This window comes from Lutra lutra, chromosome 2 (genome assembly GCF_902655055.1).
Source record: "Lutra lutra chromosome 2, mLutLut1.2, whole genome shotgun sequence".
NCBI lineage: Eukaryota > Metazoa > Chordata > Mammalia > Carnivora > Mustelidae > Lutra > Lutra lutra.
The window spans coordinates 185,622,638-185,642,069 of NC_062279.1; the positions used below are offsets into that span (position 1 = coordinate 185,622,638).

The 19,432-nt window shown below is 43.1% G+C and overlaps 1 protein-coding gene across 4 annotated transcripts in view; it reads left to right on the forward strand.

Annotated features, from left to right (window-relative positions):
• Positions 1–10,223, forward strand: part of KIT (KIT proto-oncogene, receptor tyrosine kinase) — an 85,231-nt gene extending 75,008 nt beyond the window's left edge. For all 4 annotated transcript variants that reach the window (XM_047719324.1, XM_047719326.1, XM_047719325.1 and 1 more), the window contains exons 15-21: positions 1,897–1,988; positions 2,437–2,564; positions 3,643–3,765; positions 6,580–6,691; positions 6,800–6,899; positions 7,290–7,395; positions 8,490–10,223. In XM_047719324.1, the coding sequence (XP_047575280.1) occupies positions 1,897–1,988; positions 2,437–2,564; positions 3,643–3,765; positions 6,580–6,691; positions 6,800–6,899; positions 7,290–7,395; positions 8,490–8,618 (790 nt within the window). In that variant the 3' untranslated portion in view covers positions 8,619–10,223. The remainder of the gene's footprint in view (positions 1–1,896; positions 1,989–2,436; positions 2,565–3,642; positions 3,766–6,579; positions 6,692–6,799; positions 6,900–7,289; positions 7,396–8,489) is intronic.
• Positions 10,224–19,432: the final 9,209 nt, after the last annotated feature.

The window sequence follows — 19,432 nt, forward strand, 5'->3', positions numbered from 1 at the left end:
ATTGATTTTTTTTTTTTTATGCATCTTTCATTTTTTTCTAAGTGTTAATTCTGTTCCGTGGAATGAATTCTATACCTGTTTCTCTTATCATGGCTCAATTCTTTTTTTTTTTTTAATATTTTATTTATGTATTTGACAGACAGAGATCACAAGTAGGCAGAGAGGCAGGCAGAGAGAGAGGGAAGGGAAGCAGGCTCCCTGTCGAGCAGAGAGCCTGACGCGGGGCTCGATCCCATGACCTGAGCCGAAGGCAGAGGCTTTAACCCACTGAGCCACCCAGGCGCCCCTGGCTCTATTCTTATGTCATTTTGTTTATTCTGTTGGGCTTGCTACTTTGTGTATCTCTACAGTGAGATGCTGCTTATAGGGAAAATGTTAAAACCTGTCAAGTTGTCTTGGTAAATTTCTTGAAAACTTTTAACAGGGCGGCAAGAGAGCTCTGAACATATCTCGGCACATGGGTTTCTCACCATCTACCTCTGAATTATTTCTGTATACCTTGTCCCCCCCCCTTTTTTTTAACTCCTCGTGCTATAAAAAGGCACAGTGACTCTTAACACATTTTTAACAATTCTGTACCTTATTTTCATCACTTTCATCTTTAATATTGTTCTGAATTTGAATGGTGGATAAAGAGCTTCAGATTCCTTTAAGAACAGCTAGTGTGGCTTACAGTCAGAATAACATTCTTCTCTGCCATGCCTGGTCTGTTCTTTCCAAAGGTTAGAGCCACCATTGAGGAAGATTTCCTAGATCACCCCGCCCAATAGAAATCCTATTCATCATGTCCAGTCCCTTATACTTTATATTTCTGAAGTTGTTTGGAGGGTCTCCTCTCCTTTTTATTCATTCTGTCCCCTGCATTTTGAGATGGCAGGACTTTATTTCTTAAACTTCATTCCGGGCCCTTGAGAAGATCTTAGCAACTATTACTGATGGGCAGTTACCTCTTAAAGCTCTTTTCTGTACCCCTGGCTAAAGTTTTAAACCCTAGATGAAGCCTTTTTATTTTACCTTTTTTTTTTTTTTTTTAAAGTCCTATAGACTTGGGTGGTGTCAAATGGGAGTAAAATACGAAACAAACCACCTTTTGTTAGTTTCTCCAGAGCATATGCTCTTTGTGTGAGTAAATGAGCCACTTTGCCTTATTTCTGAAACCTTGGCCCCATATCTGTTTCTCAACTTTCTGAAATAATGGCCCAAATTGTTCAATCCGATGTGGTGTTCTTTGTGTTTTGGGATCCCATATGGGACTGGAACCACCAGCATACTCCGAAGGAGATTGTTGTCATAGTGTTTCTATGCTAATCAGAAGCAGGAAGTACTAGAAATCTTGAAGACTTTCCAGCCAAATGTTGCAGATTCAAGAGGTCCAGATGGTTCAGAAAATCATCCAAATTATTGGTGTTTATCTGAACTAAACTTGGTTTTTTCAAACCTTCTTCCACCAGTCGCTATATGTTAACGATCCCTGCCTTCCCCCCCATCCCACATCTCGGAAGCTCTTGGTCTTTGTGTCTCCCTTGTCTCTTTCATCTTGTCTCTTGGGGCTAATTTAGAGAGTTTGAGGGAATGGGGGATAATGTTTTTGGCTCTCTGTTTCCCATTAAATCCCTGGTGTCAAGAGATGGGATATTTCTAACCTGAGTCCCATCAATGATTGAACACAAAAAGACGGTCTCATTCCCGGGTGTTGGACCCTAATGTTGAATATTAAAAACTCCTGTCTTATTAACAAGATTTTCTGCATTCAAACTTGGCAATACTTTCTTTGAACAAAATCAGCCTCTTAAGTAAAAAAGGCGGTGGGGAGATAGAGCCTGCCCCATGGGTACTCCCCCCGTCTCCCGTTTTATTCAGTCCTGATTTGATGGATGGATGTTTCATCTCTTACAGCAGTGATAGTACTAATGAATACATGGACATGAAACCCGGAGTTTCCTATGTTGTGCCGACCAAGGGGGACAAAAGGAGATCGGCAAAAATAGGTGGGTACCGATCAAACAGTAAATTTGCGCAGGATTTCTCATACCACGGTAAAATGTACCAGTTTGCCCTGTAATGATTGGTTATCTTTTCCAATAGGGCCCAATGCCCAGTGCCACTGGTCAGTGGCAGTTAGGGTTCGACGTGGGTATTGGGGTCAGAGCATTTGTTACTGTATAGGAGTGTCTCACTGCATATATGAAAATAACGTGTATCAGATACGTATTTTGCATATCAAAAAAGAGATTTTTATATTTATTCACCATCTTTCTCACCTGAAGCCCCAGATTGTGAATACTAGCTTGGGCACTTACCTTTCCTCAACGCTGGGCAGGTGACTTTCCTGCATAGTCAAGCTCCTTCATTACCAGCCTTGGTATCCTTGTCACTGTCTTCTGTTTTCCAAGCTCTGAGGTTTAATTGCTAAGAAAGTCCTCCTTCTCCTGACAGGCTCATACATAGAAAGAGATGTGACTCCCGCCATCATGGAAGATGACGAGTTGGCTCTAGACCTGGAGGACTTGTTGAGCTTTTCTTACCAGGTGGCCAAGGGCATGGCCTTCCTCGCCTCCAAGAATGTGAGTGGGCGTGGTTCTCCGAGCAGAACGCCCCGCCCCCGCCCCCACCCCCATGGAGCCTTTTAGAGCCCTGGTTGGAATACACAGTGTCGTTTGGAAGTGTGGTAACCCACAACAGAGGAAATTTAGTTTCTTCATGCTCCAACTGCTCTCTCTTTGGAATTCCTATTCTCATTTATAAGCTTTAAAGTGCAGGCCTGTCTAAATGAGCTTTCTATGAAAAAAAATTTTTTTTTTTATGCAGTGAATTCATTTAAAAATTTTGGCTTTCAGGATATGGGAGCTGCTCCTAGAAAATAGATAATGATTTTATCGGCAAAAGGAGGGGGTGCCTCATGGCAGGTGCTGGGCTTGGTGAAGGACACACTTGGGTCTTATTGAAAGGCCTCAGATATTGTATGGGTTCATGAAAGTGTGGGGGAATAAGGAATTAGAGAATAATAAATATTTGGGGAAAAGATAAGGATGGGAAGAGAATGATGGAACCAAAGCGAGGAACATAGACTCTGGAAGGGTGAGAGGATTTCCTTAGCAAATGGGACTAGCAGACTAGCAGGAGGTAACGGATCCCACCCTTCAGTGTCATTGGTGACATTTCCCAACAGCGACCAAACGGAAAGAGTGTGATACAGGATGGTTGCAATAAAGAACCCCTTCCCTGTGTCCTTGGGAAACATTGAATTGGAGTTGCAAAGACGTTTTAAAAACTCTGTAAAAGGACCTTCAAAGAGAGGCATGCAGAATGAGTTTTCGGTTTAAGAAATATGATAGGACTATTTATAATGTATTTTTCTATGAATGAAAGCAGTCCTAAGGAAAAAAAAATATCCATTCGAGTTGGTTTGGAACATGATTATCGTAATTGAGGTCCTAACGATGTGAAACACAAATTCTGAACATCATTCAAAGCATAATTTAGATCTATATTTTTGGTGCACCGAATAGTTTCATTGGAAAGCCGAGGTACTGGATTTGTGTGACAGAGCAGCATTCTAGAATGTGTTGGACATAGTTTTCATTCCTGAAGAGTTTAAAATAAATGTAAATGGTTTTCTTTTCTCTCCCACTCTCCTAATAGTGTATTCACAGAGACTTGGCTGCTAGAAATATCCTCCTTACTCACGGTCGAATCACAAAGATTTGTGATTTTGGTCTAGCCAGAGACATCAAGAATGATTCTAATTATGTGGTCAAAGGAAACGTGAGTACCCACTCTCTGCTTGACAGTCCAGTGAAGGATTTTAGTTTCAAGTTTTTCTAAGAATTGCTTCTTATGAGTTTCCTAATGCAAATTCTACCTTTGAGATATCATGCATTTTAGCAGTCAAATTAAGTGTACTTCAGCAAAATTTGCATGGTATGCTGAACATTACTACAACTAACATTCCGATAATAGAATTCCTAATTCTAATTGTGTAATTATGGGGCATGTGAAAGAAACAGAAATAGCCTTAATTTTCATTATAGCCTGAAAATAGCAATGACCTCTAGTTTGTTCAAGTGAAACAAATGTGGGCCTGAAGGTCACAGCAGGGCAATTTTATTTGGAGATTGACATGCTATGTGAAAAAGATTAAAATCTAAGATAACGTTCAGAATTAGGTATGTAGAATGTTGGATCTTCTAATCAATAGCGAGCATATTAAATAGGTTCATAAGTAATAATTGGGTTAGAGAACATAGTGATTTTATTTCAAAGTGCTTTATTTCCCTGCCAGTTCTCACTATATCATCAGAACAACCCCCTGCCATGTCCTCACATTTTCAGAGTTGGAAAAACTAAAGCTCAGTATGTTTTATATGTTTTAGTAATAAATCTCACTCTTTCAGAGCTGTCACAGGTCAGTAAGGACTGAAACCAGAGCCCGTGATCTCCAAAGCAGCATCCCATTACTATGGGAAGCCATCGAGTCCTGTGCATACATTCTTGTATGTCTGTTTGCCCAGTCCCATTTCCCTAGTCCAGATTTATTCCTGGAAGTAGTTATTTCTGTCCCTTATGATAATGTAGTATTTTCTCTGCCATCACCATAGCATCTCTATGGGTAGGCTGTACTTGACTTGGTTTTGTAGAAATGTTGCTGGCTTTATGTCCTGATCAAACCGTATATATATATTTTAAGATTATTTATTTATTTGAGAGAGAGAGAGAGAGAAAGTGCGAGCATGAGCAGTGGAGGTTGCAGGCAGAGAATAGGGAAAAGCAGGCTCCCCGCTGAGCAGGGAGCCCGATGCAAGGCTCGATCCCAGGACCCTGGGATCATGACCCAAGCCAAAGGCAGACGCTTAACTGACTGAGCCAGCCAGGCGCCCCCTCAAAGCATGTATTTCTAATAAATCTCTTCTAAGACTAGATTTCATCATTATGACGGTTAATGGAACCAAGTTCTCTCCATCCCGGTGCATGCACTATTGGAAGAAGTAACAAGGGGTGGTTCCTTCTGGGCCTTTCAGTAGTCACAGAAGGGCATGAGGAGGAAAGCAGAGGGTTCTGGACCCAGTCTTGCCAAGTTCGCATCTGGTTCCGTCATTTAGTGGCGGTGGGATATTTGGTGAGAATTACCCAACGCCCCTCAACCTTGCTTTTTTTTCCTTTCCTATTGGGCATGATCCTGTCACCTGCCTCATAAAGTTGTGAGGATTAATGAAGTTCATCTTGGTGACATGCTTAGGACAGTGCCAGCCATATTGCTCCTAATACAGCGCTTTTCTTCTTCTTCTTCTTTTTTTTTTTTTAAAGATTTTGTTTATGTATTTGACAGACAGAGATCACAAGTAGGCAGAGAGGCAGGCAGAGAGAGAGGAAGGGAAGCAAACTCCCTGCTGAGCAGAGAGCCTGACGCGGGGCTCGATCCCAGGACCCTGAGATCATAACCTGAGCCGAAGGCAGAGGCTTTAACCCACTGAGCCACCCACACGCCCCAACAGCTCTTTTCTTCTGTTCTTTGTAGATGTCTGATTTGGAATAGAAATAACTGTGACAGCGGTTATGCCCGCAGCTTTGTAGTAACTTGTTAGTGGTTGGGGACCTTTGCTGGAAAGCTCAAGACTTAGGTCCCACCAGGCTTCTAGACTGGGGGTTCTAGCTCAGGCCCGTCGAGCTAACCAGTTACAGATCTCTCTTCACCAGGCTCACACGACATGTTACTGCCCCAAATTTACTATATCTTGGCCATGTGTCGTCTCCCTGTGTCAGATTCTCAGAAGGTTCTTCCACTCCACATAGGTTCTGAGTCATTTTTTTCTGCCATGGCCCCTTCCATAGTCCAGTGAGGCCTATTGGAACCCTTGTAAGAACGTTGTTTTAGGGATGTCTGGGTGGCTCAGTGGGTTAAAGCCTCTGCCTTCGGCTCTGGTAATGATCCCAGGGTCCTGGGATCGAGCCCCACATCGGGCTCTCTGCTCAGTGGGCAGCCTGCTTCCTCCTCTCTCTCTCTCTCTCTCTCTCTGCCTGCTTCTCTGCCTACTTGTGATCTCTGTCTGTCAAATAAATAAATAAAATCTTAAAAAAAAAAAAGAACATTGTCTTAAATGTGTAAAATAAAATCTTTAGGATTACCAAGAAACACAGTTCAGGTGGAATATAGTTCTCACGCAATTAAAAAGCCCATTTTTGATGTTGGTACCTGTGCTGTGTTGTTATGTGGAGCAACCCGTTCTAGGTGTGGGTCTCAAAACTGCTGTGACTGGTGACATCACATGATGATGATGAAAGTGTCTGTTGGTTCCTGCTGGTGACAAAGTCACAGGAACAGCTAAGACCGCTGGGTGTTACTGCCTTCATTCACAACTGAAGGAAATGCTAAACTTCATATAAAAGTTAGTGAAAACAAGAATGTCATTCTTTCTCCCTTCCAAGTTCATAGGCCCCTGAATCCAGGACACCTGTAGTGGAGCTAACGCGGGGGGCTCAGTTGGTTAAGCAGTCTGCCTTCGGCTCAGGAATATTTTCTATTCAATTTTTTTTTTGAACTTATTAATTAACATCACCAAATGTGTTGTGCTTGCGTTCTAGGCTCGGCTGCCTGTGAAGTGGATGGCACCGGAAAGCATTTTCAACTGTGTGTACACATTCGAGAGTGATGTCTGGTCCTATGGGATTTTTCTATGGGAGCTATTCTCTTTAGGTAAAGTGCTTTCCAGAGGCACCTTGGTTAGACTCTGAGCATCTTCTTTAAGATTGTTATCAGCGTCCTGCTTGCTTATTATCGATTTGTAAACTGTTTGTGTCTCAGGAAGCAGCCCCTACCCTGGGATGCCGGTCGATTCGAAGTTCTACAAGATGATCAAGGAAGGGTTCCGAATGCTCAGCCCTGAGCACGCACCTGCTGAAATGTAAGGGTTGAGATGTTTTCCTTCAGGTCCTGCTTCCCGTTTTGTTTTCCTTTTCAAAGACAGAAACCCGGGTGTGTGTTTGTGTTGGGGGTGGAGGGGTGCGACAGTGTTTCACCAGGACGGTCTGAAGTATCGACATCTCCTGGTTCCTTTTGATGACATCCTGACCAGGTGTCATTTTTGTAGCTTATTTTCATAATCTCTTGTCACCAAATATGCAGAAAGCTTCAGCAGTCTTCCACAGGCCCAGTGTTTTATTTCATGCCCTTGCCATTCAGTATGCCCAGTTGCACAGCCCTGGAATGATTTTTGAGATGGTCACATGGTGTACACTGAGAAGCCAGGCCAAGGGCATTTGAGGAGTGATAGGAAATGGCCCTCGCTTCGCAGGTATGACATCATGAAGACTTGCTGGGATGCTGATCCCCTGAAAAGGCCAACGTTCAAGCAGATCGTGCAGCTAATTGAGAAGCAGATTCCGGATAGCTCCAATCATGTGAGTATACTCCGGGGCCCCCACTGTCGGTCCCAGGTGTTTCCTTCTCGGGCCCATCCCTTCTCTCCTTGGCTTAGGCGGCATACTGGACTTTGGGTAGGCAAGGAAGGCAATGGTAACAAGTTCTTTCTGCCTGACTCCCATTCTGAGCATAAAGATGTGGGATGAGGAGGAAAAAGGGGAAGGCTTTGTTTCCTCCCCCAACCCCAGATGCTGGTCATGGGGTTGGCGTGTTCTCTGTCTCACATGTCTGGGCCATTCAGCCTTTGGACAGTTGGGGTAATGTGAACTAGAATAAAAAGCATAGAAGAGACAGCTGTTACAGCAGGGAAATAAGCCGTCTGCTCAAACAGGCATAGCTAGAAAATGGCAGCTAGCTGTCATGCCCACAAGCCATATAGAATGAAGAGCTTTTTGAGGTTGAGAGATCCCCGCCAGTGATATGAGGAGGTGGGGGGGTTGGGGTGGGGATTCTAAACTCAAAGCCATTATTTCTTTTCCTACTCTTAAGGAAGAATTAGTGATCCTTGCTTTAACTCAGATTTTTTTTTTTTTAAGCTGCTTTTTTAATGGATTGTGTGCTTGGAGCTCTCCTTTCTAAGAGTATACCACTGATATTTTTGGGTTCAAGCTAGCACTTCTGGGTGTCAGAGCATGTTTCAAAGTAAACAGCATTTCTCACCCATGTGTTTAAGTCTCAGTGGAAGACCCCTGGAAGGGCCACTGGTGTCCCAGCACATGACCTCCACCATTGGGTTATAGTTGGCCAGAGAGGTTTAGAAACCCTTTTTAATAGGTTAGGTAGTCCTTGTTCCCAGATACATCCCAACAGAAAAGTACTTTTTTTTTTTCTTTTTTTTAAATTGCCATCACTTCTTACGTATCAGACCTTGGGGGAAATGAGGGATCAAACAACGCTTATGTTTCCTTTTGTCACTATGCTCCGGATTTTTGGCCATGAAAGTCCCATCCATCCCCTCCCTTTTTGAAGAGGCTTTGCAAGTTTCTTGCTATCCCGAAGCTGCCAACGTGTCCCTCTGTCGCCGTGTTCGCCACGGGGACCGGTGTATTAACTGCGGACTTGTGTTCCTCAGATTTATTCCAACCTAGCGAACGGCAGTCCCCACCAGGAGCGGCCCGTGGTGGACCATTCTGTGCGGATCAACTCCGTGGGCAGCAGCGCGTCCTCCACCCAGCCTCTGCTGGTGCACGAAGATGTCTGACGCAGGAGGCATGCCAGCGGGGGTGGGGGGGGCCCTCCCCAACAGGAATGATCCCTGCTCTTTTGGTTTCTATACTGGTTGTTTTTGTTCTCTTTCGGCTTGCATCCTGTCCCAGAGTAGTGGACACGCCACTGTAATCCCATCTTGACACACACACTCGAGTGGCCGGTGATTTTTGTCACCAGCCAGCATCCTGTTGTAAGAGTTCCAACTGTATCTTCTCCTCCCCAGAGCCAGGCAGCCCCCATTAATGAAAAAATAACAATAATAATAATAATAATAACAGACTTGGAGCAAGGGAGGGTGGTGGGCTGGGCTGGGCACCCTGAGTCCTTTCCAAGGCTTCTCTGATTTTGGTTTGAAAAGCATCACCGATTGTTTATTTGAATAAGTGACAGTGGTTGCCTGCGGGCCTCCTAACCATCCTTGACCGTATGACGATGCTGCAAGATTAGAAGCTGAGACCTGATCGCTTGATGTGGAAAATGGAATGTTCTTAGAACAAAGGGCAGAAGTCTATGAGTATCTAGGCTTAAGCAATCTAGTATTTCATGCTGGGAGTGAGACCGAAGCCATGGAAAAGTGCTCCTGACTCATGAATCAGGACCGGGCACGAGCCTTTGTCCTCCCGACCGGGTCTGTAAATAGAGTTTGCTGTTAGGATGCCGAGTCGGAGAGGAGGCCTCCCAGCCGGCATTTGTATATACCCATCTACACGTTGTACATGGTCGTATACTCGCGGGGGGACGTCCCCCAAGGTGTTGTTTCTGGATGCGACCCTGGCTCAGGTCTGCTGTGCTTAGAAATAGATGAAGAGCCAGACGAGTTGGAAGGAAACAGTGTTTTGTTTTGTTTTGTTTTGTTTTGAAAGAAAAAGAGACCCTAATTGCCAAGCACAATCTTAACAAAAATCCCCTTTTGTACCCTACGAACCTTGCTCCCCAGATTCTCCAGAGCAAACCTACCAGCTTCAGAAAGGCATCGTGCTCGATGGCTTCGATGCCATTGGAAAACGTGACTGGTTCACTGCATGACTCCCGCGGGAGGGACTGAACAGTGCTGTTAGTCTGGATTCTTTGGTAGCCCGAATTAAATATAGATTCAGCCTCCTCTGCAGGCATGTCCCGGACGCCAGGCCAGTACCTGTGTGTGTGCGTGTGCGTGTGTGTGTGTGTGTATGCGCGTGTGTGGGTGTGCGTGCGCACATGCACACGTGCTTGTAGACAAATATTTTGGGTTTTGTTTTGTTTTGTTTTGGTTTTTTTGCCTCCAGCCCAAGAAGGTCCTTCAGCATTCCAGAAGTAGCTTGGCCTTCATCATCCTTACTGCTCGTTTCTCTGCATCTCGCTGTCTAGAGGAGCTTCCCCAAAGCTCACATAGCGTCTAATAGGAAGCAGAGTGCTTAAATACTTATTTATTTGCAAGCCACCGACACCTCAAGCATCCTGGTGTTTATACTCAGCATACTGTACCCGTTCCTTAGACCTAAGGCTGCTCTCCCGCTAAAGCATATTTAAATGTTACCCTTTAGGCTGTAGCCTGAATGTTATTCTTTGAGTTCACCTTTTTTTTTCTTTCTTTCTTTCTTTTTTTAATTTTTTTTTATTTTTTAAACTGCCCAACTGTCAGAGGTCCATGGGTGTGCGCCGAGGTTTGTGTGTTGTCTCATGAGATTCGGGTGTGCTGCCTACACGGTTCCCCCTCCTGGGTCCCTCAGACTTCGCTTAGAGAACTGTGGTCATTTATCTGGAAGTTACCATTTGCACTGGAGTTCTATACTCTCGCACCTTTCCAAAGGTAACAGATTTTGGGGTTTTGTTGTTACGTGAGAGATCGTCGCTGTTTGCCATCCTCTGTTGGAACATTTCCTTTGTGTTTCTGTTGCCTTTGATTATAGTAGGAAAAGTGGTGGTTCATTGTAGATGTCTAGGTACTTCAGGGGCACCTCACTGAGAGTTTTGTCTTGGATATTCTTGAAAGTTTATATTTTTATAATTTTTTTTTTACATTGGATGTTTCTTTGCTGTTGCTTACTGTTTAAAATTGTTTTATGGCTTTTTTGTAAATATTGAAATGTAGCAATAATGTCTTTTGAATATTCCCAAGCCCATGAGTCCTTGAAAATATTTTTTATATATACAGTAACTTTATGTGTAAATATGTAAGCGGTGCAAGTTTAAAGGATGTTGGTGTTCCATGTGTTTTTTTTCCCGTTATGTTGTCCATTGTTGACCGTTCTGAAGAATTCTAATAAAAATGTACATATATAAATCAAGTGGAATTTTTTTATTATTTCTTCAAGCTTTGGTGAAACTCAACTTTGAAGCATTAAAGTGCATTCACTCTGACATTAGAAAGTTTGTTCCTAGTACGTCCTAGATACAAGTGAGACCATCAGATCACTAGGCTTTATATACTTGACGATTCAACAGATATTTATTAAGAATTTAGTATGTGCTGTATTTTCTCATTTTATTTTTACAACCCAAGGTCTCCATTTAAATTGAAAAAGAAATACAGGAAACATTTTGAGAATACTACACATTGCTACGATTATTATTAGGTTGATTTATGTGAAATGACTGTTTTTGTGGGCAAAATGATAGCTAAATAGCAATTTCATGTGGTTTAGTCTGATGTAACTGGCGTGTTTCTTCCTAGAAAAGATTGTCTACAAATGAATTGTAATCTGCAGTGTTGACATGAGGGCTCCCTAGAAAGTGGTTTGTGTTCTTGTTGGCTTGGATTTTGAAGAGAGCTTAGTCCATCCCGAGGTGTTCCTGCTCTACCCTTTAACGGTTACTCTCCCTTGCTTCTGGAAGAGTTGAGCTCTATCACTTGCTTGGAGGAAGGTGATTTGTGCCTATCAGTTGAGTCGTTTCCTGTGGCTGGAGTATCCTTTGTGATGAGGAAGTACCGTCCAGACCAGTGGAACCTGCCAAAGGCCCCAGAGTCCTCCCAGTTTGAAACAAACAACCCTGAATCACGGAATCCTATTACAGAGGAGTTAGGCGCATGAAACACCGTCAGTTTTGATTTTCCTTATTGACGTATCTATACCTGCCAAAGAAGTATGTCCAGAAAGGAAAGGGAAGGAGGGGTGAAAGTTGTGATCTGTAATGAAGAGGAATCCTTTTGCCATCAGGAGGTATCATGTGGCCAGCAACATTTCAAGAGTCTGTGAAAAACAACCACACGTTGGCCCAGCGTTTTCCGTTACTGTATTACAGACAGGAATGAGTGCTAACGGACCACAAAACAAAGAAGTCCTTTCTTTCTGAAGGTTTTCCATGTCATTGAGACTTTTTCATGTGTGTGAAATCTTGAGTTAAAAGCAGTCAACGGTCACTGTATTATTAGCCCATAGTTAGTTCCCTCACTGGCCCACCTAGCTTCAGGTGCTTGGTGTCCTGGCTCAAATAGGACCTGGTTACAACCTCGTCTCGACCACTTACTGCTGTGTGGTATTGGGCAGACTGGCTCTTGAAATCTTAGTTTCCATAATAGCATGATCTGCCTGAATGTACTAATAAGAAGCTGTCAAGACCACATCATATGCCTAATACATAAACAGTGGTCATAAATGGTAACTTTTTCATGGCTAGTTAGGCTTAACTAGGAATAAAGAAGATGCCGCTATACCAGCATAACCCAGTTGGTATCCCATGTGGAACTGTACAGTCAAAATTTGCTTCCAGTTGTTTCTCTCCTAAGTGCAAACAGTATCCACTAGTTTGCTGTGAAACTTGACTTTGCTCAGAGATTTCTATGTTTTTCTAAAATCCTAAGTCTTTAGCCCGGAATTCAGGGCTCTCTATTCTTGATCAAGATTTCCTTCTCTTATATTACCGTAGACCCATGAATATGCCCCACTCTTTCTGCCTCTACCTTTCAAGACCAGGGAGATGATCTCAGTTGGAAGCTGCCTTTCAATTCCCATGGCATTCTGTACCCGTACTTCTTACTGCTCTTAAAACCTCTTCTGCCTTGTACTGTAATTATTTTGGTTCTCCTATTTCCTCCCCACCCCCGCTCTATCCTGTCTTAAAATCAGGTAACCTAAAATACCTATATGTGCTAGGATTGCTAGTTTTATTCGTTATCATTTACTTGTTAAAATACTTATCCAAGCAGTTGGAGGTTCAATTGCTGTGTGCGGTAAAGAGTTGCCTAAGTTCACTTAGTAGATAGACATGGAGATCAGAGTCTACTTTGGTGGTAGCAAATATCATGGTCTTCCCATGTGGGCATCCCCCACTCCATGTCCTCACAGACATACTCCTATCTATCACTCTCATGGAACCAAGATGACATCTTAGAAATCCCAGTCGTCTTTAGGAAGCCTATACAAATCTATTGGAGTTAGCCTAAGGAGAGTCTTAACCTGTCACATGTAGATGATTACCATGTTTCAACTTCCATGAGACACAGGTGGTTCTCTGTCTCAGACACTCCTGAAGCTTCTAGCACAGCGCTTCTTGAGTGATTGATTAATACTTTTGAATGAATAATTAAACACCCCATAAGGGAGAGCCATCTGGGAAGACATGGGTTCTGGAAAGACAGGAAATCGCAGAAAATGCAACTTTTACCCAGAGTGGGACCTGGGAGGCAGGGCTTCATTTTACACACACACTAGGGGTGAGGCTTTGGGGAGAAGGGGCAAAGGGAACTAGGAAGGTTCTTTTGGGCAGGCTTGTTGAGGCATGTACCTCTGCTTTGTGGGAACAAGGAGTTGAGAAGTAGCTAAAAGGGGGGTGGGGAAGGGTGAGGAGGAAGGGAAAGTGGCAGGAGTTCTTTTTCCTTGGTTGGAATGGGGAAAGGCACTGAAGCTGCCGACAAGTCTCTGGGCTGGAAGGATAGAAACTGCAGACAGAAGACCTTCCCCATTCCAGGCTTGACCTTGGGAGAGGGTCGGTGGGGGCAGTAGACGTTTACATGGGGAAACACCTCCCCCTAGGAGGGGCTTTGGGGTCAGTTGGGCTGTAGCAGGAAGTATTAGCTGGTCAGCATTTGAGAGAGTTTTTGTGCAGGGAAGTATTAGTCTTGTGGGGCTGCTGTAACAAAGCACTGCACACTGGGGGATAGAAACAACAGAGATGTCTTGTCTCAGTTCTAGAGACCAGATGTCCGAGAACAAGGTGTTGGCAGGGTTGGTTCCTCTGAGCACTGCAAGAGAATCTGTCCCAGTCTTTCTCCTAACTTCTGGTGATTTGCTGGCCATCTTAAGCATTCCTTGGCTTGTAGACTCTGCCTTCTTCATATGGTGTTCTCCCTCCATGTGTATGTCTGTGTCCAAATTTTCTCTTTCTACAAGGATAGCAGTCATGTTGGATTAAAGGCCCACCCGACTCCCCTATGACCTTATCTTAACTAATTGCATCTACAATGACTTGATTTCCAAATCAGGTCACATTCTGAGGTACTGGGGGCTAGTTACTGTTACGATGTCAACATAAGAATTTGGTGAGACATAATTCAATCCATAACAGAAGGGCCTCCAAACCCCTCCATATTGTAGCAGGTGACCAGAGCCTCACTAGAGTAGTAAATTTGGCTCTCTAAAAACTTTAGGAATATGATCTCCAAAGTGCAAATTTCAGGACATCCTTTTCAATGTATCTCTTATGTAGAACAGTGTCTAGAACACTACCTGGTCTGTAGCAGACACTCAATACTTGAATGAATGTAGCCTCATATGATGGAAAATGGAAAACCCCCCTTTTTGGAACTTGCCTTCTGGCCTGCCCTCCCTGGTGCTCCTCTTCTGTTTTCTGTCATCTCCCTTTGAAGGTTGGAATGCTTGGTCTCGTCCTTTACTGTCTTCTTTCACCTGACATGGTCTTACCAAGCTGTGGTTAATCTCATCCAGTCCCCACCCTGGGATGTAGATGTCACCTACAAGCTGACAATTTCCAGTGTTCTCTCTGACCTCCCTCCCCTAAGACTGTGGTTGCCAGGTAAAACAGACGACATCCAGTTAAATGTCCTCTGTGCTATTTGGGACACACAGATAAGTAAATATCCTTTATCTGAAGTGTAAACTAAACCAGATATCCTGTATTTTGTTTGCTAAATCTAATAACCCTTGTCTAGATTTGGGACATCTTGAAGCTAGGGATTGCTCCCAATTAATTGTTGGCTACTCAAGGCCCAACCCAGGGAAAGAATGTAGAGTTTCAGTGATAGGAAGAAAAAAAACCAGGAGGAATTTGATTTTCTTGAAGGTCTGTAGGTGGCAAATCTTAGTTTTTTGTGTCTAAATGTGTTCTTTCACCTTCCTTCTTTTTTTAAAAAAAAAGGTTTTATTTATTTATTTTAGAGAGAATGTATGCAAGCAGGGGGAGGGACAGAGGGAGAAAGAGCAAAGCAGATTGCCCACTGATGTGGAGCCCAATGTGGGGTTCCATTTCAGGACCCTGAGATCATGACCTGAGCCGAAATCGAGAGTCAGGCTCTCAACCAGTTGAGCCACCTAAGCGTCACTCATCCCTGAATGATGTTTTCACTGGAAATAGAATTTAAGAATGGCATTTATATTCGGCACATTCATCTCAGCCCATTTATTTCCACTCTTGTCTCATTTCCATTGTTGCTATTGAGAAGTAAGATCAGTTTATTCTTTTGAAGATAGTTATTGCTCTTTCTTTGTTGATTCTAACATTGTCTCCTTGTCTTTGGGCTTTGTAGTGTCACTATAGTGTGTCTAAACTCGAATTTCTTTCCATTTATCTTATTAGGGATTCTTTGGCTTCTAGAATCTGTAGACTGGTGTCTTTCATCAATATTGGGATGTCCTCAGCCCTTTTTAAGTTGCCTCTGTCTGTGATGTCATGTTTCTCTTCTGGAATTCCAGTTCAGTGTACCACAGAGACTCTTAACTTTGTTCTCAGTGTCTCTTAATCCAACTTTCATATTTTCCTTCTTTTTGTCTTTCTTTGCTGCACTGCATTCAAGGTGGTTTCTGTTCTTCTGAATTCCTCTTCAATTCCTGTCCATGGAGAATTTGTTTTAGCATTTTTATTGAGGTATAATTAACATATCATAAAACCGCCTCATTGTAAGTGTATAATTCAGTGATTTTATTAAACTTACAAAGTTGTGCATTCATCCTTATGATGCAGTTTCAGAACCTTGCCATCATCCCCCTGCCATTTCTGTCATACCTGTTTGTAGTTAATAGATATTAGTATAATTTCATTGAATTGATTTCGTTATTCTTGCCTTGTGAGATGATACCACACATCCTACTCAAAGCATACACATACTTACTGAGTCTCACTTACTGTCTCTGGGATCTTTCTAGATGTTTTGGTCATATAACTAACAGTGATAATGGGTAGGTTACCTTGCTTGGATCATTATCAGTGATGATGATGATGACGATGATAATGATGAAGATAGCTATTGAATGTTTACCATATACCTGGATCTGTATTGGCTATTCCACATATATTTACAACCAGGAGGTAGCTATTATTTGTCTCTATTTAAAGATGAAAAAACTAGGGCACCTGGGTGGCTCAGTCAGTTAAGCATCTGCCTTTGGCTCGGGTCATGATCCTGGGGTCCTGGGATGGAGCTCCACAATGGCTCCCTGCTCAGCAGGGAGTCTGCTTGTCTGCTTCTCCCTCTGTCCCTCCTCCCCCGCTCATGCTCTCTCTCTCTCTCAAATAAATAAATAAATCTTAAAAATAAAGATGAAAAAAAAACTTTGCCTTTCAGGGGCTCATGGTCTTGCCATAAACTTCATGTTTAAGAGCACTGGAACCAAGAGGCAAGCACTAGTCTGTTTGACCACCGAATCCTGGGATTTGAAACAGTAAGGTCACCAATCTAGTTGGTATTTGGGCAAGCCCTTTCTTGTCCTTTTCTGGGCTTTCAATGATCTTTTGGCCATTTCATTCACCTTCTAAAACATAAGAAAAGGTAAAGAAATCAAATCAGCTGTTTTGCTACTCATTACCAACTCTTCTAAATGTTGGCGAGAATGGTGGTTGAAGTAAAAATTAATGCGAGGTTCCAGAATTATGTATCCACTCCCTTATGTACCATGTGAACTTCCCCATATCCTCCAGGAACATTTTCCCCTTTATGTTTCAAAGAAGAGTCTTGTTCATTTGAGCCTCGTGAGAAAAGCAAAATGTTGGGTTTGCAGAGGGGTTGGGATCTGAAGTGCAGAGAAGAGCATTAGAAAGAGGGCAAATCAAAAATTTCAGTTCAGTGAGAGTGGAGGGTGAAAATTCCACTTTGCCTTTGTTTCAAACAGTTGTTATTGTTGATTATAAATTAACAAGCTGTTACCCACATGTCTCCTTCACTGTTGATTCCCCTTTTGTTGGTTAAATGCAGCTTTTATGATGTGGGTTCTTCTATGAGGGGTTTAACCTCACAAGGGCTGGGTCCTTGGGGTAAACGTTCCCAGTTGAAATAAACGTTCTCGAGTGGTTCTCCTATGTGTCTCCATCCATGGTTGGCTTTGAAGTGTGCATGCTTTTTCAAGCACATCAGCAGGACTACAGTGTGTTCTATGAGACTGACCTTTTTCTTTGTGGTCTGTGGCTTAGCAGTCACTCTGATTCCCTAGCAAATGAAGAATGAGGACAGGCAAAAGAACGTTTTCAAGGCTGCCTGTCTCAGGATGTGAATATGCATTCACATAGGGCAGCTGAACACATTTGTGTCTACCCAGCAGGCTGCCTGGCTTGGGTGCCGAATCTCCCTTATATGGCATCATTTGCCTCTAATAAGAATACATTTTTACTTTTGTGGAGTGTTCAGTGTAGAAGACTAGGATGGGTGACCTGATGGGTGAACTTTCTCTACTGCTTACCTCTAAATATCCTAGTTGACATTATCATATGATGTGAGAATAGTTTTCATTTGGCGAGCTAATCAATTAACAACCACGTGGAGGGGCTTTGTTCGGAAGGATACAGAGACCTCAAAGAGATTCAGTGAAAAAGAAGGCTGTCATTGATTTATGTTTGCGCGGACGTGGGTATGAGAAACGTAGCGTACGGGCTAACTCTCATGGTGCACACACGTACACAGTGCTTACTCTGTCCTGAGTGCTTTGCATACGTGAACAAATCTATCCTCCAGACAACCATACGCAGTAGTTACTCTTTAATGGATGAGGAGACGAAGGCACAGAGAGGTGAGGTAACATGACCAAGGCCACGTAGCTAGTAAGTGGCTGGGGCAGGATTTGAATCCAGGGAGTCTAGTGTCAGAGTTCGGGTTCTGAACACTATGTCAAACTGCCTCTCTGTGTATTTATTGTTGTTTTGATCAAGACAGACTACCTGGGTCAGTAAAGGACTTGCATTTTGTCCTGGCCTGTGATCCAAGAAGGGGTCTTCCCCGTGATGATCTCTAGACAGGAGCATCCCGTCCTAATGGTCTTCTTTCCTCCCAGGCTGATGAGCCTTTCAGGTAGAAACTTTGCAAAAGGAGATGACTTTTTCAGACAGGGAACGAGGAACAGGGGCTCAGAACACATGTTGGTGATCATTTCACCCAGGTCTCTGAAATGCATAATGTCTAAAGGTAACAGGGAAAGTTGAAGACAGTGGTGAAGTATAAGGCATTCCAAGCCCATCACTTGCCCTGCCTGTGCCTCTGTTTACCACGTAGGTGACCCTTGTTTTTCTTTTAAGTGACCATATATGTTAAACGCTAAGTGCCTAACAGCATCATTTCACCTTATGCTCATAACAGTCCTAGAAAGTATGAATTTATCTGCATTATACAGATGATGATTAAGAGGGGGTGTAAGGAAGATTAAGTAAATTTTGTTTGACTCCAAAGTCCCTCTCAGTGGAATTAGAAATTTTCAACTTCTTTTGTTGCTGCTTCTGCTGCAGCCCAAGTTAAGTGAAAATCCCAAAACAGTGGCAATAGGGTCCCAGATGTCTGCCTGCCAGGCTCTTCTCCCCTCTCCCACAGCTACCCCCAGACCCTGTCATCTCACACAGACCACATTTGGGAAACCACTGAAAGTCCTGCAGTTTAGCAGCTTAAAATCCCATCCCACCTGCTGTGGTTGACTGTAGCTCGTGCCTCTTCTTACTTGAAGACTTCCAGGCCTGCAGCACTTTGGGGCGGTGCCCAGCCACTTAACTACAGCCCCCCCTTTTGACTTAACAGGGAGATAGGAAAGGAAGGACACTTTCCTTGTCTGCCATTTTTTTTTTAAGATTTTATTTATTTTTATCTGACAGAGAGAGTGAGAGAGCACTAGCAGGGGGGACAATGGGGAGAGAGAGGAAGAAGCAGACTCCCCGCCCGAGCAGGGAGCCAGATGTGGGGCTCGATCCCAGGACTATGGGATTATGACCTGAGCGGAAGGCCTTAACCATCTGGGTGACCCAGGCGCCCCTTGTCTGTCATTTTTCCAGACTTCTCCAGCACCAATTTGTTCCCAAATTTCTTTCTAACTCTAACTTCCAAATTTTATTTATATATAGATGTGCATATTTCTATTATATTTAATTAATATTAAATTTATTAAACAGTAATTTAATATTGATTTAATCAACATTAAATTTATTTAATAAATATTAATAAAGTATAATATAATTAATATTATAAATAATATAATATAATTAATATTTATATTTATATTCCTGTTATTTAAAGAAATAGGAATAGAGGTTGAGCATCCAATTCTTGGTTTCAGCTCAGGTCATGATCTCATGGTTAGGATTGAGCCCCGTGTGGGGCTCCATGCTCAGTGGGGAGTCTGCTCCAGATTCTCTTTTTCTCCCTCTGCCCCTCCTCCCCCCCCCCCAAATAAATAAATCTTTAAA